Here is a 23,133-nt window from a genome sequence, read left to right on the forward strand (position 1 = left end):
ACGGAATGTTACATTCTACCACCCTTAAAACGAACTTCGTCCTCGAAGTTTACTCACACACCTAAACATCACCACACAATCTGTTAACACTATCGAAGTTTACTCATATTCCTAAACATCATACTAATACAAGCACTGCCATTATTCTACACCAACACTCAAACTTTTAATTGCAACCGTATGACCATCAACTCTCTTGTCTCCTCCTACTCCTCTTAAGATAAATGTTACGTCCTCGTAACTCACTAATACTAGGTCCTTTGCTATACCTCCCATAACCCTCATAACCACCGCATGTCAACGATAACCCACTATAACCTCACATCTACAACCATTCATATATCTAGGGTTCTCTTTCTCTAACAGTTCCCGTACCTCCAATTATTCTGTACTCATATAACATATATCATAAAATCCCCAGTATAACCACTACTCCATTTCTTCGACCTTACCGCAAAATTGACATACATCTATATATATATACACTCATCTCCACGATCTTGGCTCACAATCCACAATTATTACACATACTCACATTAGCTTCTCAAGTTCATCTCTTTTATTACCACAAAACTCGCCCTTGACTTAACATGATACCAAGTCCCAAAACTCCGTACTCCTTGTCCCCAAAAAAAGGTGCTAAACCACCTGTAGTTTCCAGTTCATACCACACCTATTCCACAATTCATCTGCCACAACTAAGTCCACCAACGCCTTATCTAAAACAAGATTAAAAGTACTCTAACAGCCTCTCACAACCGTGTCCCATTAACAGAATATTACAATACCATGACAACAATAGAACCATACCCAACTCTCTCTCATATCATACTCTATGAAAACCAACGGAACCATACCCATACCGACACTGGTAAGAAACATCGGGAAACAAAACAACGGTCTATATGCCCCGACCGACACAGACAGGAAATAGCAGTAAACAAACAACAATATATGACAACACGAAAATACTCGTATCACACGCGAATTACCGTGCCCAGATCGCCACTCGAGGCACAACAACCATATCGATAGCCATCACAGCTTTTACAATCTCATAACACTGACTTAGTACAAATTCCATGACCAGAAGACTTTATTAAAACCGCTCTACTAGATCACGACGCAACATAATAAACGGAATCACATATACCAACCTTTTGAACATTATCCAGACCATGACTCATGAGGTCAGAACCTCACACAAACATCTACACATATCATGGACCCATAATCGAATGTAACTAGCCAATCCTGATTACGTAAGTTACCACTTGATAATGAATATCCCTCATCCGGACTTAACTCAGGCGCCCTTCATAACATGTCCTCTCATACACACAATTATCACCACCCGACGAACGTAGCCATATCATCAGTACCCAACTACCAGTGAATACCTCACATATCCACATCTTATACTCCCTCACAACCATACATATTAATCAGTCTCCACAAAATCAACCCTAGTAGAACAACTAACTTCCTTAAAGTAACATCATCCTCAACCACTAGTGTCAACAGTACAACACCACTATCCTTCATGTGACCGCTTTCTTACTATCACGTCTCTATATAACGAACATCAAGTCCACCAACAAAATTTACCTCTACATTCTTTCCAATTCCATACTAAATTGTATCGTCACTTAACTCTCCACCAAAATCTCATACTGTGCAAACACTCTGCCAGCTTCTTACTCCCTTAATATGTCGAAACTCACGGCTAACATTTCGTCCTGACTCCTATATAACTGTTAACTCACAGCCTCTCATGATGCTATCGTGCCTTTCCATGATTCCTTATTTTCATGTCCCATAACTCGAATTACATTAATTCATATAAATATCTTCTCACTCTTCTTTATCACAGATCCTCTCTCACCATACCACTCACTCACACTTGTCACCACCAAGTCCGCACAACTAACGGTTACTCTTTAATTAATTATATCTCCCTTTCGTATCCCTATAAAACCAACCATTCACCTCATACGTTAATTACCTAAAGAATTACACACTAGGCTTACCTCTTGATAATCCAAATTCCCAAACTTGGTCACTATCTACAAATCCACGTCGCGGCGTAACTTTGTCTAAGTTCACTATATACCCCTCTTCTCCATCATTCTACTACAACCTTTCATTTTATATATCCTTAAGCATCACAATCCTAACCGTCTCCCTCCATAAATCCTTACACATCCCAATATGCCACTATTCGTATCTCTCATCTCAATCTTTCATTCTCACGTTTCTTTACACTTACATCACCCTTGCCCATATACACTTACTTTTATATTACTCAACACACGAATATATCACTCACCATATCTCACAAAACATACTCCTAGCCTCAATTAGCTCATCAAGCTACCCTTTTCCTTTTTCCACTATCCCTCACAACCACATATAACTCATGTCCATCCTATCCAACACATAATACCTCATAAGCCGGCATTCTCCCTATCATAGTGTTTGGTAACTTACCTATCAAAACCGTCACATATATAAAAGAATGCGTTAAGACTCAAAACATACGTGTGCATATACCCCACGACTCAAAACAAATGTAAGAACATAGCCACCGACTCAAAACAAATGTAAGAACACAGTCACCGACTCAAAACAAATGTAAGAACATAGCCACTGACTCATAATGACCGCCCACTGAGGTACTCGATAGCGTACATGGCATACTAGGTCGAGTACAGGGTACTCGGTCGAGTACAGGGTACTCGGTCGAGTAATGAGACTACTCGGCCGAGTTCACGATTCCAGAAGCTGAACATAAATATCATAGAAAGATTACTCGGCCGAATATGGAATACTCGGTCGAGTATGAAAGATACTCGGTCGAGTAGGGCCTACTCGGTCGAGTATCGGCACAGTCCTCAGCACCGTCCAATTTCATAAAACAGTCATGTCTCACTCCTTACTTGGTCAATCTGGGCGTGTGACCTATCGTTAGAATCGTAAGACGACAAGCTATAACCTCCAATTAGAATTACAGCAATATCACTTCTAGAACTCGACTTATGACAGTTTTAAGGCAGCCCTTCCATAACCGGTCTTCTCACAAATCAATTTCATTCCTCACAAATCATATCCCTCCTCTAACCCTAACCACCCTTAAATTTCCCCATCACCTGTCGCCGCCACCTACGACCTGCCGCCGTCGTCATCGACAATCACCCACAACTCCGACGAACCACCGCAAATTTTCCCTCCCTCCTCAAACCCCAATTACCCGTCATCTTCCCCAATACCTGTCGTCGCCGTCGACATCAACCACCAGCAAGGCCGTCGAACGTCGAATTAACCGGCGTGGGTGAGAGGTCGATGATGGACGGAAACAGATTAAAAGGAAACACAGGTATATAATATGTTATCTTATCGATCATGATCGCCTTATTCACCAGTCACTTCATCATCTCCACCACAGTCGTCGGTGTCATATAGGGTGTCGGTGATGCCGCCGATAGGTGTGATGCCGGTATGGTGCTGATTAATCGATTTTTGGAAATAGGGATTGAGCAATTTTCGATGGGTGATGCAATTGCTTCGCAAATGTAGTATTCTGTGTATGAATTTGTGCTATAGTTCTCTGGTTTAAGTGATAAAAGATCGTGTAGTTGGGGCCAAATCTTGTGTCTGATTCGTGCTTTGGTGTGGTAAAATTTGAAGGGAAGTTATGGGACAAATGAATTTGTGCAGATAGATAAGTTTGCAAAATAAATGTGCATTCTGAGTGATAAGTCAGAGTTGACTTTAGTGTATCCATGGCTACTTTTGGTGTACCCCTAGTTTTGTTATGTACGCGTATCTAGATTACATACTTTTGTGTATAGATAGTCTATTAGTATATACTCCCTCCGTACCAGACCAAAGGTAACACTTACTATAAACGGACGTACCACACCAAAGGTAACATTCCTTATTTGGCCAACAACATTACCAAGTTATCCTTATACCCATTTGATATTTACACAAAATGCCATTACATACCCCACCTACCAACCCAGAATTAAACCCACAATTACATAACCCACCTATTTTTTCCTTCTTTACCCTTACTTTTTCCACTTTTTCTTAAATACTCCAATTTTCCCTACGTTACCTTTGGTGTGGTACGGAGGGAGTAGAATTTTGGTAAAAAGTGTATATACGATAGTCAAAAAGTGTACCTACTATAGTCAAATATATATCTGAGATTTGGTTAAAAAAAAAAGTGTATCTACATTATTAAAAAGTGTATATAGAATTTTTGTAAAAAGACTATCTACGATAGTCAAAAGTGTATCTGAAATTTGGTAAAAAAAAAAAGTGTATCTACGTTAATAAAAAGTGTATATAGAATTCGTGAAATTTGTTTTGAATATTAGTGTATGTGATTTATATATTGATGTATCTCATAGCAATTTTGATGTACCTAATAAATAACTTTGTGTATCTATGTTAAGATACATTAAAATAGTGGTTAGATACATCAATGATTAATGTAGATACATTAAAATATATGAGAAACTAAATAAAGGGAGGTGGTAAGGTCGTTGGATGTTGACTGGTGTCCGAGCATTGAAGGTTGTTAGGCGTTGACTGCCGATCAGAATCCGCCGGAGCTTTACTTTAGTTATTGTATCTGGTGGATATACTGGCGATGAGGGGGCCAACTGTTGATAATAAAACATTAAACAAGCATGTAAAATTGAAATGTAAATATCGTTTACTGAACCTAAAATTGTTATTGTATCTGGTGGATATACTGGCGATAAGGGGGCCAATTGTTGATAATAAAACATTAAACAAGCATGTAAAATTGAAATGTAAACATCGTTTACTGAACCTAAAATCCTCAAAAAACTTCGTTGGTTACCCAATAACAATGAAAGTTGATTTCCCTGAGGTTTACGAGAGACCTATCCGCATAGGGCAATATGCCCCTGCTTCTTTCATCAGGTTTTACACTACGCAACTATAACCAATGAAATAATGCGACGAGATGATTCGATAAACTAAACCCACTACAAATACCAAGTATACAATGATCCAGCCTACACAGCAAACAGTTTGAATAAATATAAATAAACAAATTATGATTGGGAGTGAGACGTGTGCTGCCGAGTGAGGAAAATTAACGGGGAGAGTGGCGGAGTGGTCGGGGAAGCAGGCGGCTGCAGCTGAGCAAGAGTGCGTGCACGGTGCACCGGCAAGGTGACGCTGCTCCGGCAAGGTGGCTGACGACGGGTTAGGGCTGTGGACAAACATATAATATGGTATCTCAAAGTTACATCAATAGAACAATAGATTTACGAGAACAATTCAATACAATACTATTCATGTTGGACAAAGGTTTAATACGGAGTACAACATAAAAGAGTGTTCTTACCCGTTGGTTCGAATGCTCAATCATAACTATGACAAATAGTAGTATAATAACAAGACTAAGAAGACACGGTTTTGAAAATGTTGTTAGAAGGGTCACTCAAGAAAGCAGCAACATTGCTAGAGGACCTTTTCTAGTTGCAGCAGCTTGGGTAGCGAAACCAAGGAAGGTGACCATGGCAAGACGAGAATGCTTGATCTCAGCCAACTGAAGGGTTTCTTTCTTCTCAGGGTCAGCTGCTAACCTAAGTGGGTCGAAGTAATTGCCACCAAGGTATAGCCTCTTTTCAGGGTCTAGTTCAGCATTCCTCTAGATTCTGAACTCTGGTCGGAACTTCGGCAAAACTCTGGTCGGAGAATATCGCCATTATCGTCATATATGGTTGCCGGAGCATCCTCATAATCCCAAACAATCAGCCAAAACTTGTGTTGGAATAAATCCAATTCACATAACCTGATATAAAACTGTCACATAATTCGTCAATCAAATGAGTCGGTCTCAAACTAAAATACATGAAACCATCTTTCAAGAGACTCGCTGAATCAGATGTTATGCCTCTCAAAGTTGGGATGGTGAACTCAAGTTTCGACCACTAGATTGACGGTTTATTAAAAAAACAAGAAAAAGCCAAGAAAAGAGTTAGAGTCTGACCTTGCACAAACAATGAGTTGAATGACAGATCCAAAGAGCAGAAAAGTACAATTGAATGCACAATTTGCACTACAAGAAATCAATGTATCTGGTTTCTTTATTGATGTATCTCAAAGGAATTTTAACGTACCTAGCAAGTAATTTTGTGTATCTATGTTTAAATACATTAAAATAGTGGTTAGATACATAAAAAATTAGAGTAGTTCCTCACAACTAATCCGAGCTTTTGCTGTTCATAACACTAGACATATGAAATCGATAAAAAATATGACGATTGGGTTTTATCATTTGTGTTAGCACGGTTGTGGTTTTATCATTTGTGGCAGCTGCAAAGACTCGACAAAGTGGGTTAGCACGGTTGTGGTGGTGATGGGGAAGGTGATAGCTCGGCAAGGGAATGGGGTTATCCAAAGTGGGTTTTGATATCATTGGCGTCGTTCATGGGGGTCTGTGACGTCGTCGTTGTTGATTGTGGTGATTGTCGACGACAACTTGCTGTAGTCGTGGGCCTTGTGGTGGTAGGCACCTCAACATTCCGGCAACAAATCGAACAACAGTCGTCAATCCCATTTTTGATCTTTACATCAATTATCTTACCACGATCACACTTCATCCGCAATTACCTCAAGTAATTAAAAAAATGCAAATGAAAGAGATAACAGTAAGTAAACTATCGCTCCATCGTTGGGACCTACCTTTTACCGGTTTGTCAAAATCAACCTTAAACCATCGCCGGCAAAATTATGACGGCGCTAAACACACCACCGCTTGCTTCTGCGCCAAGTAAGCACTTATCCTTCTTCTCAATCCTCGATATTCTCTGAAATCAAACCCTAAATCCCCAATTTTGTCAATGTGTGATTTTGATTTTGATTGATTCCGATGATTTCGGCCCATCCTGTGATGTCGGCGATTAAAGCTGTTCCTCCTTTCCACAAACCCTAAATTATTTCGTCACCGTCACAACCACCGCATAACCACCGTGATCTTGAAAGATGATCGATTATATGGTTCCGTGCCACCGTGATCTCGAGAGAAACTGACAACCAGGGAGTCGTGTCGCTATTTGTGATGTCGGTGTGATGTTGACCTCAGGGTTGGGACAGTGGTGGTCCGAGAGGCGGAGGGTAAAGCACTGATGGAAGGGTGGTAAGTGATGAGTGGTGTGCGTCGAGTGATATGTGTTGCTGTTGACTGGATTAATAGAATTAATACCCTTGGATGTATTTTAATCGTACGTATGGTTATATATTTAGTGCGTTCTCACCGAGTGATCGTTCTCACCGGATCCTAATATATATATATATATATATATATAGAGAGAGAGAGAGAGAGAGAGTCGGGATCCGGTGAGAACTCCTAAATATTTGAGGATTGAGGATTAGTGAATACAATATCACAGGTTCTTCAATACAGCATCACGAAAAATCTGACCTTTGCCAAAAAAAATTTTTTTTTAAGACAAAAAAATTATAATTTTTTTTTTCTGTACATGAGTTTTTTTTTGTGATATTTCATCGAATAACCTGTGATATTGTATTGAACACCTTCTGATAATGTAACGAAATCATCAATCCTCAAAAAGACAGTGTATCCTCACATGATCCCATTCCTATATATATATATATATATATATATATATATATATATATATATATATATATATATATATATATATATATATATATATATATATATATATATATATATATATATAGAGAGAGAGAGAGAGAGAGAGAGAGAGAGAGAGAGAGAGAGAGAGAGAGATTGGATTTGGTGTTTTTGGTTCTTATGGTGAGTTGTGAGTTGGGTGAATCTCAACCATTAGTTTAAATTAGAGATGAGTGGCCAAGATTAATCTTAGTTGTCATATAAAAGCATTGTTATTTAGTTTATTTTCTCTTTTTTTTCCTTTTTCTCTCTCTCTCTTCTTTCCCTCATTTACTCTCTAACGATTTCTCTCTCTAATTAATTATCCACATTTACTGTTAACCGTTTATATAATTATCACCACTGCAAAGCGTTCCTCTCTCTTCTATTATTCCTGTGTTATTCTTCTTCAACTGTTCGTCTCCTTCGCTTTTTTCTCCCGTTTTCTCTTCGCCGTTCATCGTCTTCCTTCCTATTGTAGGTAATTTCATGTCATTTTCCTCTTTTATTTTGTAATTTTGTTTTATTTCATGCTTTTGTATGCTTTTTAATTCGTTTTTCAGTGTAATTATCGCTAGGTTTACTTAATCGAGTACTTTAATGTCGTTATTATGCTGCATTTTTGAGTTTTCTATAGTTTTGAAGTGATTCGCATGTTCTATGTGTCGCGTTGTGTTGAGAACTTTACTATTGTTCTCTACAGACTTTAGTTTTGTGTTACTCATTTGTTATTCTATCGCTTAGTTTGTTGTCAAGTTATTTGTCATGTTGTAATTGTTTAATGTGTTTTTCTAGGGTTTTTGTGTTTGTTCGTGTTGTCTTCACTTTTCAAGATTTCATTATTCCGCCGTTATACTTTGGTCGTCGTATGGTGTCATTGCGGCGCTACTCTTGCGGTCATTGTAGTGTTTTTGCTTTGTGTTGAATTTTCTCGTTATTCTTTTCCCGTTATTCTGTCGTTATTCTAGTGGTTTTGTTTGTTTGGCTTTGTTTGTTTGTAGGTTTCAAAGATTACTAATGGACTTAGTTTGTGAGGGATGGGCAATAAATATAGTGAATGAAGATAAATTGTTATTTGCTAGCGAGTTCGCTCTTTGAAAAGAAAAAAATTGGGATGGTTATTGGACGATAAGACTGAAAAGTGCTTTGAAGTTAATGTACGAGTTCGTCGTCGTAATCAATCAATGTCGGCAGTTTTAAATAGCCAGGACCTAATGGAAAGAGTTTTCGATTATGTTGAGACTACTTTGGACAAGAGCAATATGTCTCTTGTTTGTAAGAAATGGTCACAAATGTTCCTATTTCATAAAAGTTCGCCCGGTGTTCACGCCGAATATATGAAAGTTCTAACAACAAGTCACAGTCAAGGTTTTAAGATTTTGTCAAGGGGCTCGACAAAGGTTTCCAAACGATGCAAGTGCTATATGCTTGCAAGTGAGCCATCAAAGGCGGTGTTGCATGCTTGCCAAGATATATACGATCATGACAAGATCCTTGATGCACCTGTATCTGAACGGATGAGTCTAATTCACGAGTACTTTGACGCACTCAGGGACTTTCCTTCTGCTTATGATCTTGCTCACCAATTGTATTATAAGTCAGTCGATGTTGTTGACGTTGACTGACTTTTTATGTTATGTCCTGTATTTTCGGAAGTACATTTTGGTTCTTTGTGGGAAAGAATGTATTTTGGGTTTTATGTAATTCGAAACCTTCCCTGGCTGTAATTTAGTACGTTATTTTGTTTTTATGAAGGCTTATGTAGGCTGTATGTAATTTTGAAACTGTCTTTGACTCTTTATTCAAAGAGGCTTTTGTTTTGATTCTCTTTCGTGTTTTTGTTTACACATCCATCATGTTCTTTTTGTGTTTTCGCTGCTGTTATTTGTTATACTAATTGTTAGTGTTCTGTTATTCTGGTGTTACGGTACTCTCATTCTGGCGTCATTATTAAAAAAGTCTAGCTGAATATCTATTTATCATTGAAAGTGATCCTTATCTTTATTTTCTGGATAGTAAAGCAGAAAATGAAGTTAAGAATCAAATCCACCGCTTCATCAAAGTCTACTCAACCGTCATCATCAAATTCTCCGGGTCCGTCTCCATCCAAATCCCGTGTCACATCTCCATCAAAGAGCACTGCTTCTCAGAGAAGGAGTACTCGTAGTCAAGAAATATGTACAACCGAACCACCCACGAAAAAAACCAAACGAAAGGCCGAGACCCAACTTGTGAAATTGTCGTCTAGTCCACCCAAGACTAGTAGTAAGTTGGGTGGCAAAGTTAAGCATGAGAAGGGAATTGTGGTAAGTAGCAAGCAACCTCAGCCGGAGTTGCTTTGCGGAAATATCCCACCGTATGTACCTTTGTTATTCTACTTTTATTTTGCTGTTATTTAGCTATTAATATGTTACTTTTCGTGTTATTTTTTGATGCTCTGCTTTGTTATTTTGCTATTATTCTCGCTTTTGCTTTTGCTTATGTCATCTTAAATGTTTTAATGCATTGTTTATTTTTTTCACCCTTTTGTGTGGACAAGTGCCGATCCATTTATTAGTCATTTGTCGGCCCGCTTTTTCTTTTCAAAGTTATTGAAGCCCTCACCGAGGAGCGAGAAGGAGGTCATTAGGGAGATGGGATTCGGGGGTTTACTTGAGTTGAAGCTTTCTTCCCTCCCCCATGTCATGTTTCGGGAGTTTGTATATGCTTTTAGGAGTGGGAAGTATTTTGAAATATCCGAAACGGAGAAGTTCGAGTTGATCGAGATGATGTGCACGATGTGTTTGGTTTACCAAATTCTGGTGCGAAAGTGGATTTGGTTATTACTGGATTTCCTGGTTCTGCCGACGCTGAAGGAGAAGCTTTGAAGCGTGCTTGGCGGGAGAAGTATGGTATCGGCAATAACAAAAGTGGGATACCACTTAACAAAGTTCAGGAGACCCTGCTAGAGTCTCTGGTTGCGGACGATGAGTTTAAGAAGACTTTTGTTCTGCTTGCCATATCGTGTTTCCTTGCTCCTGTGTCGGGTTATGTGCTTGATCTTAGACTTCTAAGCGCTGTGGAAGATGTTTCTAGGATCAAGGAACTTAATTGGTGTCAGTTTGTCTTCTCAGACTTGGTGACTTCTGTACGTGAAGCCCTTATCGGGAGGAGAAATATTCGTTGTAGTGTAGTGCTGTTGGCTATCACCTATTTTCACCGTTATTTCTTTAGCGGTGATCAGGTGAATAATGAGCTGCCGCTCATTAAACATTGGGATTTTAAGTCTTTCAATGAGAGGTTGCGGCGTGAGGCGGCGCCGGTGCTCGGGCACCGGGAGCGTTCGACGTTGCTTTCCCATTGTCTCGCCCAAACATCGTTGGCTCTGGTCAACGTACTCAACGTCGATGTCTTGTTCGGATCTACCGATGATATTCTTACGGATGAGCAAGTACAGTCCGCAGCGGTCGACGTAAGCACCTGTTTGATTGTTTTTAAACGAATCATTCTAAAATGTTATTCTGTTATTGTCCTCGAGCATTAGTTTTCATACTGCTATTATTTTACTATTATTCCACTGTTATTCCTCAGTTTTCCTACTGTCATTCCACTGTTATTCTAATTTTCATTCCAAGTGTTACTGCACTGTTATTCTACTGTTATTCTACTACTACTCCACTGTTATTTATTCTGCTGTTAGTGTACTGTTATTCCTTTGTTATTTTATTACTTCACTGTCATTCTACTATTAATCCACTGTTATCTATTTTGCTGTTAGTGTACTATTATTCCTCTGTTATTCTACTATTATTGTCTTGTTTTAAGTAAAATTTTGGGATTTTAACTTGACAGGATGTTCATCAACTTATACTTCTTAATGAGAGGGACTCTCGTATTTTATATCGCCGATACTTGGAACGGGCGGAACTTATAAAGTCGAAGATGATGCGAGAAGACCCAAAGAGCTATGGGTCAAGCACCTTTGCTAAGTTGCCCACCAAGTAACCCGACGAGTGCTAAAGAAAGCACAAACAAACAATCGAAAAAAGTTGGTTGTGAAGGGTCGTAATTTGGTTGCCACCCCATCTTTCTTCACGGATCAAGTTATCCGTGAGTTGGACGAACGGGTAAAGCATGTATTGGCTATGCAAGCGGCCAATAAATCGCGATCAACTGTTCTGAAAGAACCAGCTTCCAAAAAAGCTAGACATGAAGATGTCATCATTGAACCCCCATCATTTAACCTGTTTTCTCAATTCTATGAGGAGTGTGTCGGGCTGTCGGATGTGCAGCCGACTATATCTGAAAAGAAGGGTGTAGCTGAAAAGAAGGGTGTTGAACATAGTCCCGTCATTCAACAAAGTGCAAAGGTGGGGACTCCACAATTGTCACCACTCGGTTTAGATTCTATTACGACGGATATCTGTGCTGACATTCAGTTTCGTTATGGAGAGCCAGCTGATGTCGGTGAGAAAGTAGTTGATGTTGGGGATATTAGCATTGGCGTGGAGGATGTTAACAATGATGTGGAGTACGTTAACATTCAAGTTGAAGACTATCTTGTTGATAATCCGCCAGAGGAGGTGGCTAATACTGTTGAGTGTCCACCGGTAGAGGTTCAAGCAACTGAAATTCCAAAGGCTGATGCTTGTTTGCCTGAGACGGAGGTGACGGATACCCGTGCTGACATTCCATCGCGTAATGACACTCAGCATTCCACTCAAATTGGCAGTGAAGCATTCGTGACTGCAGAAGAGGAGGTAGCGGATGTGGTGATGTCTTGTCATGCAGACTTGTTGCTTGGGGCTGCGTCTGAGATAGATAAATCTGATAAACAGGATTCCGAGGTTGTGTCGGAGGCTGGTACTGTTGTTGGTGAGGCTGTCCCAGAGGACAATGGCGTTGCTGGGTTGAATGCTCCTACTATGTGTACAAGTTATTTGCTGCACTCTGCTGCACATGAGGAGCTACTGTTGTCTGTTGTGCCTCAGAATTTCGGATGCAGCTATGATTGTGGTCCTGTGGCTCCTGAGCTAGTTGTCCTGTCAAAATCAATGATAACGATGGGACATGTTTTCAACCCAATGCTATCCAAGCGGAAAGAGGTTGCAGACTACTGCTTCTTGAATGATCATAACCTTTCGCAAGGGTAAGAGCTTGTTTTTATTGTAAAAATTTTCGGCTTTCTGTTTAATATATTATACTGCTTTTTGTTCTTCAAAAATATATTCATGTGACTCTTATTTTGCCTTTTTATTCGGTTTTGAAGGGATAATCTTGTCACTTGGGGTGTGGACAGTTACCTGAATCGTGAGGATATGGAATCGATGGTTCCAGATACAATGATAATGCTTGGTGTTGTGCACTGGTGGTCCCTCTTTCTTAATGATACTTGTATAAGAGGAAGCCCAAGTCGACTTTTCTTTGGGATGGGTGCAACGGTTAGTTATTCTATCTTATCTTTTCTTTTACTTTATTTTTCATGTTTGGATCACGTTTCAACTCTTTTCTCCACTTCTTGTTTAGTATCCATTGCGGCAACTTTGTATGCCGTCGAAAGATGATAAGGCTTCCAGGAGTGATTTATGTGCGGAAGTCAAATTGTCATTTACTGTCTTTGTCAATAACAACAAGAGAGAGTGTGATCTTACTTCGATATGGTATGTTTTCTCGTACTTTGTGTGTTTTCTACTACTATTCTACTTTGTTAGCCTACTATTACTCTCGTTATTATTCGATGTGTTTCTCGCTTTTTAAAAAGAACCACATAATTAGTAACAATTTTTTTTTGGCCAAATATTTTCCCGCATTTTCATCCCAATTCTTTTGCATGAGCACTTTAGTCAAGTTTGTGCATCAATTTCATTTCGAAGAGGGTTGAATATCTTGATAATGTATTTCAAGAGGCGATGTTTGCTTTGATGATCAACGGGCGTGTGTACGTTTGGTGTATTGTCAAACTGCTGTAAGTCATTTATTGTGTTTTAATTTTCTCTTGGTGTTTAGCCTAGTTTTGTTTAAGTATTGTTAGTAATTATGTTTTCTTTTTCCTTTTTTAAAAAAAAGGTGAACTTGATGTCTGATTTCCTGGTCCACAAAGGAGTTGCCCGAGGTGGGGAGGTTAAAGATTATAAAATTGTCAACGTCCCTTTTACCTGGCAAACGGCTGAGATTGAAAATTTGGACTGCGGTGTATATACGATGTTGCACATGCTCTTTTACCGTGGAACTGTTTTTGATTGTGACTTGGGTAATTCTGATTCAAAAGCCCTCTACCGCGCTGAGATCGTTGCCTTGTTGGCGCTGTCTGATATGAACGAGTCCAGGGAAGATGTGTTGAAAAGTTTGGAGGAGTTGAACAAGACAAGAAAGGAAACCCTGAGCGTGCTTGAAGAGAGACGGCGTATTGAGGATGCGAAAAAGAGGGCTTCTCAAAGCGGTAAGGAACGTCGTGGTTCCGGCAGGGTGAAAACTGTTGGTAAGAAGGTTAAGACGTCGCAGCCTGTTGACGAGCCCGTCGCTTCTCCTACTGTCATTGACGGCCCTAAATTCTCTAGAAAAACCCCTACCGCCACCAAGTGGGAAGCGGGGGTGTGGATAGCCCCGTGAGTCCACAGTCGGCTTTGGGTAGTCGTAAAAGGGGTAGGGCAGACGACGGGCTGGGTTGCTCTATGGATTGCGGGCCAGACGACAGTAGGTTTGTTGCGGTGTCGGATTTGTTTCGGAAGAACAAAAAACAGTTCTCTAAGATGCTGAAGGTGCGGAAGCAAGTGGTGGACTTTGTTCTTCGTGAAGACGCTCAGTTGACAGACGAGTATGTGTCGATTTTCATTTCTTTGATTGTGGTGTTTCTGTTCAGTTAGTCTTTCTGTTTCCCACTTGTTAGTCCGCGTTAACTGCTTTGTTATTATGCTTTGTTATTTTTGTCAACCTAGCGAGCCGTCTAATTTCACTGTTAGGCCCCTTTGTTATTCTGCTGTTATTGACCTGTTATACCACTATTATTCCGCTGTTAGTCCACTGTAATCCCACTGTCAATCCCGTTTTGTTATTCTCGCTTGTTATACCGCTATTATTTCGCCGTTATTGTTCGTTATTGAACCGTTATTCTCTTTGTTATACCACCGTAATCCCACCGTTCTCATCATATGTTATTTTTTGTGAATGCGGGGAGTCGTTAGTGTTGTACAAATGACGACGTCGCGTGTTTTTGGACAAGGGGGATATTGTTTCCTTTGTAGATGCAGCTAGTATGATGTCAACAAGAGTAGTTGATGTTTGGTCGGTTCTTTTGAATTCGTTGGAGTTTGAGGAACGCTCGGACCAAGCTCAATGTTTTTCGGAGTTCGTCATATGGTATTTTAGTTTTTTCCTTTGCTATTTTGCGTTATTACCTACAGATTGACTCACAAGTATTGATATAAAGTTAACACTTGTGCACTATTTTTGGTTGTTTATGCTTTCTCTTTTTGTAGGATCCTCTTTATTCACTCTTAGAGAACTTTGATTCCTCAAGTCCTCTTGACGGTCCGGGTAAGAAGCTGTTGGCATTCTGGAATGTGTTTTACGATTCCTGCAATGGAAGATGTCGTCTGAACTCCGACCTTGTGTTTGTGCCGATTCTGTACAATGATCACTACTCTTGTTTCTGCATCAACTTTTTGAATGAATCGATTGATATTTTGGACAACATGACTCACGATTCCAAGCAAATAGCCGATTACAAAAGATTGGCCGAGATTGTGGCAAACTATATGCGTGTTTTTATGGAGGGTCATAATGTTCTGAAGTCTGAAGATTGCCGCAATTTCGAAATTGTTGATGTGCCTTTTAAATGGAAAAAGAAGGAACTATGAATTCGGAGTCGGGGTGTTTCTTCTTTGTACACAATGGCGGAATATGGTGGAAGCGTGTTTGAGTGCAATCTTCACAAAGAAGATTGCTCGTCGAAGCTACTGTGTTGAAATGTCGGCTTCCCTGATCTTGGCGGATATTAATCTTCATAGGCGAGTTATTCTTGACAAAGTGAAGGCTTGTGAGACTGGAAGGCCGAAGACGTTGGGTTTGGCGGCAGCAAGGAACAAGTTGCCAGAAGTGCCCCCGGTGCAACCCCAATCATCTCATTTGTAGTGAAGAGTCGCATCGTCATGAATGCGACCTTTGGATGTTGTGTATCCAGGGAAGTCAGACTAAGTTGGTGTAAACTGTGTTGTTAGACTATTAGTGTCTTTGTTATTGCACCGTTATTATGTATAATTACTAGTTTATTGTCTTTGTTATTCCCGTATTACTCTAGTGTTATTCCAAAGGTGTACTCTAATTTTAATTGAGTTTTGATATTCCTTGTACTTTTTTCAAACACCATCCATTTTTACTCTAATCCCACCGTTATTCTCGTCATTATTCGGATAATGAGCAGTTTGTTGTCTTTGTTATTGCACAATTAGTCTACGATTTTTTAGTCTAATTAAGCTTTCTTATTACCATTGTTTTCTAGAAACACTATCCATTTCTATTCAAGTGTAAATTTAGTCAAGTGTAAAAGCGGTGGTTTAGATCGCGTTTTTGCCAAAGTGTTATTCTACCATTATTCTCATTTATTGCAGATTACTCCGCATATTAAGCAAAAATACTCTGCATTATTGTACTATTAGTCTACACTTATTCTGCTGTTATTCCACTAGTTTAATTAAGTTTTACAAATTCTATCCAATTTCTACGAAGAATATGCATTTTCTATTCAACTCACAATGGTCATTTTTTTTTCTCAATGATTCTATTGTTATTGCACCGTTATTCTTCTCGTTATCACTCTATTATTCCGCATAACTAGTTTATTCTCATTGTTATTACACTCGTTAGTCCATTATTTTGTCAAAACTATTCAATTTTATTCAAGTGTAAATTTAGTCAAGTGTAAAAGCGGTGGTTTAGACTCGCTTTTGTTACACTCGTTATTCTACCATTATTCTCATTATTATTGCAATATTACTCCGCATAATTAGCGCTTATTATTATCTTTGTTATTGCACTATTATTCGCAAAGACTTCGTTATTCCAACATTACTTAGAAATAGTTTTAAATAGCACTTAAAGATAGTACTTACATAATAAACATTAACGTTCTAAAATATTAAAGCCATTATTTCTAAAGCAATATAATATTTTAAACATATTTAAAAGCAAAGCACCCGGACCATCATCGTTAGATTTTTATATCTTTATTCTATTCTCTCGACGCCTGCGCGCCGGTCCTTGACAAGGTGCTCTCAACTTCCACCGACTCATCCTCAAAAGGGTTTTTGTACGCTTCCATTAGTTCCATGGCTTTCGAACGGTGTCCAATGGCCGAGAGATTGAAATATCGGCTTCAGTGTAATACTTCTTCGAGCATTCACACCAAAGAATGAATTGATTGTCCATGTCGGCTTCCGTGTAGTTCCTATTTTTCTTTTCCTTTAACTGTCTACGCATACGTTCATTTTGAAGTTCAAAGAACCTTCAATTGTGCCTTTACACTGTCGACCTCTCTTATTAAGGCCTCTTCACGGGTTTCTCTTTGCCTCTAAATTTGTCCTTGTGTCGATCAACTCTATCGTGAGGGACTCTATCGTCCGTTTGGCTTCATCGATTTCCCGCCTTGTCGGGGACCTTCGGCTATCGTCGATTCGTCACTCATCCTGCAAAGATTGGAAGTATGAAACTTTTTGCATTATAAAAAGATGTTTAAAATTTTTGAACCAAATTAAAAGCAAACCAAAGCATAAGAAAGAGAATTACCTTTTTTGCAAAAGATAGAGAAGAGTGTTGACAGATATGAAAAATAAACATGAAAGAAAAATAAAGAATAGAAAGATAAGAAATTACCTTTTTGCGAGAGGAGATAAAGTTTTTTTTGGAATGGACTTTTTCAAAGTGTGTGTGTTTGTTTTTTTACCTCGAAGTAGCGAGTAATTTATAGGGGTTTGGGGAATAGAATCGGTTTTTCGTAATAAAGTATAGAAAGATAAGTAATTAACTGTCTACCAACAAAAAAAAAAAGATAAGAAATTACCTTTTTGCAGAGGAGATGCAGAGTTTTTTCTTGAATACAAAAAGTTTTCTGTACTTCTTCAGTGTGTGTGTGTTTTTTTTTTCTCAAAAAACCACGCAATAGCGATATTTATAGGGGTTGGGGAATACAAACAGTTTTCCAGTAATTATATTAGATTAGGTTAGGTAACTGTTTTTAATAAAAACTGAAAAGTGGAACTGCTTTTTATAAATATTACTAAGTCATTATTATTCAACCGTTATTGTAGTGTGTAATTTGCGCTTTTATTTTTGTGGTTGGTTTGTGAAAAAAACAATCGAGATAATATTAACAAAAAAAATTAAAGTAACTAGTATTAATTCTCATATAATGTAGGTCTCACTTTATTATCTAGAAGATAATTTTAGGTTAAAATGTAATTCGAACAATGACAAATAGTAAAAGTCTTTGACATTTTTAGGCGAGGTCTTCATCGTAGCATTGTCTTTTGTGTCTCTTTTGTCTTTGTTAGTTCATGCATCTGATTCATATTTCTGCAATTTTTGCTTAGTATTTAGCAGCTACATTAATAGCGAGAATAGCAGAATAACATTGATAGCAAGAGAATAACAACACATTAATAGCGGAATAGCGATAATCTAAATTTAGCGGCTACTCTCTGCTGTTATTGCGAACACTATCCATTTCCACCAAGAATATCCATTTTCTATCCAAAAATAACAACACATTAATAGCACAATAGCAGTAGAATAACACAACAGCAGCAGAATAGCGAGTAACACAGAATAATAGGGGAATAACGGAGAATAAAAGGATAACATATTCCCGCAATTTTTGGTAGTTCATGCATCGATTTATATTCTTTGCAATTTTTGCTTAGTATTTTAGAAGCTACATTAATAGCAGAATAGCAGTGGAATAACATTAATAGCAGTAGAATAACAACACATTAATAGCGAAATAGCGGTAGAATAACACAACAACAGCAGAATAGCGAGTAACACAGAATAATAGGGGAATAACGGAGAATAAGAGGATAACATTAGAATAATAGGAGAGTATTAGTCCAGATTCATACCTCTTCGTTTCGATTCTTCTTCATCTTCGTCATCGAAGGGGGACTTTCAAAGAAATGGAAGAGTACAAGTTCTCTTGTTGTGGTTCACCCACTTCTTGCGGTTACCGCATCTTCGCTTCCTCTTTTGTTGCTTGGTTTTGGCCTTTTCTTTGGAGGACCTTAATCTTTTGCCACTGCCCTTATTCTTGGCCTTGTTTGGCGGTCGAAGGTCAATGTCATTTGAAGCTGTGATGCCTAGAAGAGCCTCGATTTCCTGGTTTTTAGTCTTCGGTTCAGTTGGTCCTGTGATGTTCTCCCTGAACTGTGTCGATTTTCTGCAGTTGCTTCATGTGTTTAACGAGCATAACCGTCCATCACCCCGACAATTGCATAAATCTCAGACCAAACCTTTGACATCTCAGCTTTCTTGATGTCAGCCTCATCAATCTCTTCTATCACCTTTCCATTTTCATCTCGGACAACTGGCCTGTATGATTTCTTTGTCCATCGAGCAAGGACATAAGGGTCAGGTATCCTGTGGACCTGCCTACCATTCCACACCCACAGTATATGGCGACAAACAATGCCATGCCTCTCAAACAGCTTACATGCACATTTGCTCTCGTTAGTTTTGGTGTTAAATTCAACTCGGAAGCTCCTGTGCTTGAGTCCATCACGAACGTCATGATACTCCACCGCCCCTACTGTTGTCAAACCCCCCACCCCCATGCTGCATATGGCATGTTTGACTTCATTCTGAAAGTCCCCAAAGATAGGATGGGTGTAGACAAGTGAGGCATGCATCTCCACCTAATAGCGAGAATAGCGGTGGAATTACATTAATAGCAGTAGAATAACAACACATTAATAGCAAAAGAGACTAAATTTAGCACTACTTTGTCATTATTGCGTACACTATCCATTTCCACAAAGAATATCCGTTTTTTATTCAAAAATAACAACACATTAATAGAAGAATAGCAAAGAGAATAACACAACAAAGACAGAGAATAACAACAGATTAATAGCGAGAATAGCAGTAGAATAACAACACATTAATAGCGAATAGCAAAGAGAATAACAACACATTAATAGCGAAATAGCAAGAGACTAAATTTAGCGATTACTTTGTCATTATTGCGGACACTATCCATTTCCACAAAGAATATTCGTTTTTTATTCAAAAATAACAACACATTAATAGAAGAATAGCAAAGTGGAATAACATTAATAGCGAGAATAACACAACAAAGCAGAATAGCGGTAGAATAACACAACAAAGTGAAATAGCGAGTAACACGGGAATAATAGGGAATAACGAGAGAATAGCAAAGTGGAATAACATTAATAGCGAGAATAGCGAAAGTGGAATACCTTCATCGGCCCTACTTTCTCGAGCATACTATGCTCATTGGCATTATCCATCCTCCTTTGTGTATGCCTTTGCTGCTCTATTGCGGAATTGTACCTCATCCAAAACTCGACGAGGGTTCCAAAATGGCTTTCAAACCGCTTGAAATAGCTGTTTGAACTTTCGGATCTCTGGGTTGTTCGCAACAAACAACCTAGAGGCAGATCCCGAAAGTATGCCGGTATCCACTTTTGTCTGATTGCAAAGACATACTTCAACCACCGGTTGCTTTCCATACCATGGGCTTCAATAACAGATCTTCCGATTCTGTTCAAATTCGTGTGGCTCGAGGTCGACATCCCACACAACGGCATTTATGTCGGTCATAAATTCCGTATCATTGCAGATTGCCCTTCCCACTTTCTCGGGCATTTTCTCGCATGATATGCCACATGCAATACTTGTGGACAGAATGGTTGAAGACATTTGGGCAGGCTTTTTTTAATTCCCGGGCACTGGTCTGTAATTACACATTGAGGTTGCTGCTGCCCCATTGCTTCGAGGAATTTTTTAAAAATCCACTCAAATGAATGCTGACTCTCAAAGTCAAGTAACCCAGCTGCAAAAGTCACCGTCTTCTTGTTGTGGTCTACTCCGGTGAAGGGAGTAAACACCATGAAATATTTGTTTGTCCCATAAGTAGGGTCAAACGAGATCGTGTCTCCATATAACTTGTAGTTGTTTATCCCTTCCTTATCAGCCTAAATAACCTTCGTCAAGCATTTGTTCTCATCCTGATCATAAGCAAAGTAGAACCCCTTTGTTTCAGCCAGCATTTTGAAATGCCCAATGAACATTTTAGCATCGTTATCCCCAATGTAACACTTGATATTTCGTTTGAAGTTTTTGAAGTCTAGCAAAGAGGCACCGATATTCTGATAACCATTTGAGTATTCCTTGAGAATTCTGAAGCTCAATGTTGGACCTATGTTGAGCTTAGTATGATCAATAATGGTCCTCTTAATGTAGTCATGGACGTCCCTTGAGAGCTTCTGGAACTCCCTGTTTTTGACAGAGTAAAGAGAGTGATTGTGAACGTCTACAAAGACATCCACAATATACCCAGCCGGTCTGTCGTCTGTTTTTTCACAGGTTCTCAACCTCATGTTCGCCTTGCAGCCACACCTTGTCAGAGCATGCTTCTTTGGCTGTCTAATTCGCCGGTCTTTGTTCTCTACTGTACTCAAATTACCAGCTTCATGATTTGTTGTTTCAAGTCGCATTTTTCTTTTCATATCCCTATACCCCTTATATTGCGCATTTGTGTACCTTCTCACATCAAATCCGCAAGCCAGTGCATATATGCTGTAGAACTGTACTGCATCCTCCAAGGTAAGAAAGAACATGCCACGTTTAGGCGTAAAATCACTCTCAACAGTCCTCACCCACTGCTCAGTCCCCCCGGGTGTACTGCTGTAATGAAGAGTTGAGACAAACTCATCGTTTTCTTCGTCTGAACAGGTTGGGCTGGTGTATATACTGTTATTAGAAGAATCCCCATTAGGTAAGACTGCATTGTCTTCAACAATAGACACAGTAGAAAGATCTGCGACAGTAAATTAATATAATGAGTACAGTCATTGGACAACAAAATCACAATAACATCACAATAACAAAGAGCACGGGGAGAGATCAACATTGCAAGTAATGTGACAATAACGTATGATAACAAAGCAGTGTGAAACAGACGACAATCAATAACATCACAATAACACTAAATGTGTTTATCTCATGCTACTCTCTTATCACCGTATATTTTTCACGCTCTTTCGCACAATAATATCACAACAATAGTAGCATAATATCAGAATAAGAGTACAATAATATCAACATGTTTCTCTACTTTTTTACAATAATAGTACAGTAATATCAGAATAACAGTACTCTGGTTCTACTTTATTACATACAGATAATACTGTATTTATTATGTAACTCTTTTGCAAGGCATATATTTTCATGTTACTGCACAATAATAGCACAATAATGTTACAATAATACCACAATAACAGTACAATAATATAATCATGTTACTGTACGGTTACAATAATAGTACATTAATATCAGAATAACAGTTCTCTTTTTCTACTGTAATGCAAGCCAGACAGTACAATAGTATCAGAATAACAGCTGAGAAACACATAGAAATCAATAATTGATTTATAAACACTCAGGCTAATAATAGTACATTAATATTAGAATAATAGTTCTCTTTTTGTACTCTAATACAAGCCAGATAGTACAATAATATCAGAATAACAGCTGAGAAACACATAGAAATCAATAATTGATTTATACACACTGAGGCTAATAATAGTACATTAATATCAGAATAACAGTTTTCTTTTTCTACTCTAATACAAGCCAGACAGTACAATAATATCAGAATAACAGCTGAGAAACATGTAGAAATCAATAATTTATTTATAAACAACGGCGGATGAAGAGATAAGAATGAATAGCAGTATTACCTGTTTCCATATTCACTGTCGAGTTGATTTCTTCGCTAACATTGTTATTGATCTCGCTGTCCATCTTTTATACCTGAAAACAGTAAAATCAAGTATTGAATTCAATTAAAATCAACGAATTTACACTAAAAATCAACGATTTTTACATTAATTAGGTTTTTTACATTAATTTCGAAAATACGATTGAATATACTAAAAATCAACGAATTTACATTACCTGTAATTCGATTGCAGCTACAAATCAACGATTTTGTGTAATTTTATAAGGTTTTTTATGAATTTCCTATAGTCGGCGTTCTGATTTTTGAGTTTTCTCTGTTTTTGATTTGTAGAGAGATGTAGAGAGAGAGAGAATATCGTTAGAATGAGGTTGCTGTTTTCATGTTTCAGCGCTTTTGTATTTTTCGATTTTTCCTTTTTTTTTTTCTAATTTATCTTTTAATCTCAGCCCTTGATTTCTTTTAATCTCAGCCCTTGATTTCCCCAACTCACAACTCA

The 23,133-nt window shown here is 38.5% G+C and overlaps 2 protein-coding genes and 1 non-coding gene across 3 annotated transcripts; all 3 read right to left on the minus strand.

Annotated features, from left to right (window-relative positions):
* Positions 1–4,822: 4,822 nt before the first annotated feature.
* LOC141616255 (small nucleolar RNA snoR74) lies at positions 4,823–4,953 on the minus strand. The gene has a single exon (XR_012530612.1). It is a non-coding gene; the product is annotated as a small nucleolar RNA snoR74 (small nucleolar RNA).
* A 14,157-nt stretch (positions 4,954–19,110) lies between these two features.
* LOC141613110 (protein FAR1-RELATED SEQUENCE 5-like) lies at positions 19,111–20,481 on the minus strand. The gene is made up of 2 exons (XM_074431848.1): positions 20,131–20,481; positions 19,111–19,566 (listed from the first exon to the last, which is right to left on the minus strand). The coding sequence occupies exons 1-2, from the start codon at positions 20,479–20,481 to the stop codon at positions 19,111–19,113; spliced, it is 807 nt and encodes a 268-aa protein (XP_074287949.1).
* Positions 20,482–21,136: 655 nt separating this feature from the next.
* LOC141613111 (uncharacterized) lies at positions 21,137–22,722 on the minus strand. The gene is made up of 3 exons (XM_074431849.1): positions 22,636–22,722; positions 21,280–21,713; positions 21,137–21,169 (listed from the first exon to the last, which is right to left on the minus strand). The coding sequence occupies exons 1-3, from the start codon at positions 22,697–22,699 to the stop codon at positions 21,137–21,139; spliced, it is 531 nt and encodes a 176-aa protein (XP_074287950.1). The 5' UTR covers positions 22,700–22,722.
* Between the last annotated feature and the right edge of the window lie 411 nt (positions 22,723–23,133).

This window comes from Silene latifolia, chromosome 11 (genome assembly GCF_048544455.1).
Source record: "Silene latifolia isolate original U9 population chromosome 11, ASM4854445v1, whole genome shotgun sequence".
NCBI lineage: Eukaryota > Viridiplantae > Streptophyta > Magnoliopsida > Caryophyllales > Caryophyllaceae > Silene > Silene latifolia.

Bases quoted from the DNA above. Each gene is read 5' to 3' on its own strand.
- LOC141613110 (XM_074431848.1), bottom strand. From the start codon at position 20,481: ATGCCGTTGTGTGGGATGTCGACCTCGAGCCACACGAATTTGAACAGA. The intron at 19,567-20,130 runs GTATTCCACTTT...TCTCGCTATTAG, and splicing joins AGAAAGTAGGGCCGATGAAG to GTGGAGATGCATGCCTCACT.
- LOC141613111 (XM_074431849.1), bottom strand. From the start codon at position 22,699: ATGGACAGCGAGATCAATAACAATGTTAGCGAAGAAATCAACTCGACA. The intron at 21,714-22,635 runs GTAATACTGCTA...TTACTGTCGCAG, and splicing joins GACAGTGAATATGGAAACAG to ATCTTTCTACTGTGTCTATT. The intron at 21,170-21,279 runs GCGAACATGAGG...TGTCAAAAACAG, and splicing joins TGACAAGGTGTGGCTGCAAG to GGAGTTCCAGAAGCTCTCAA.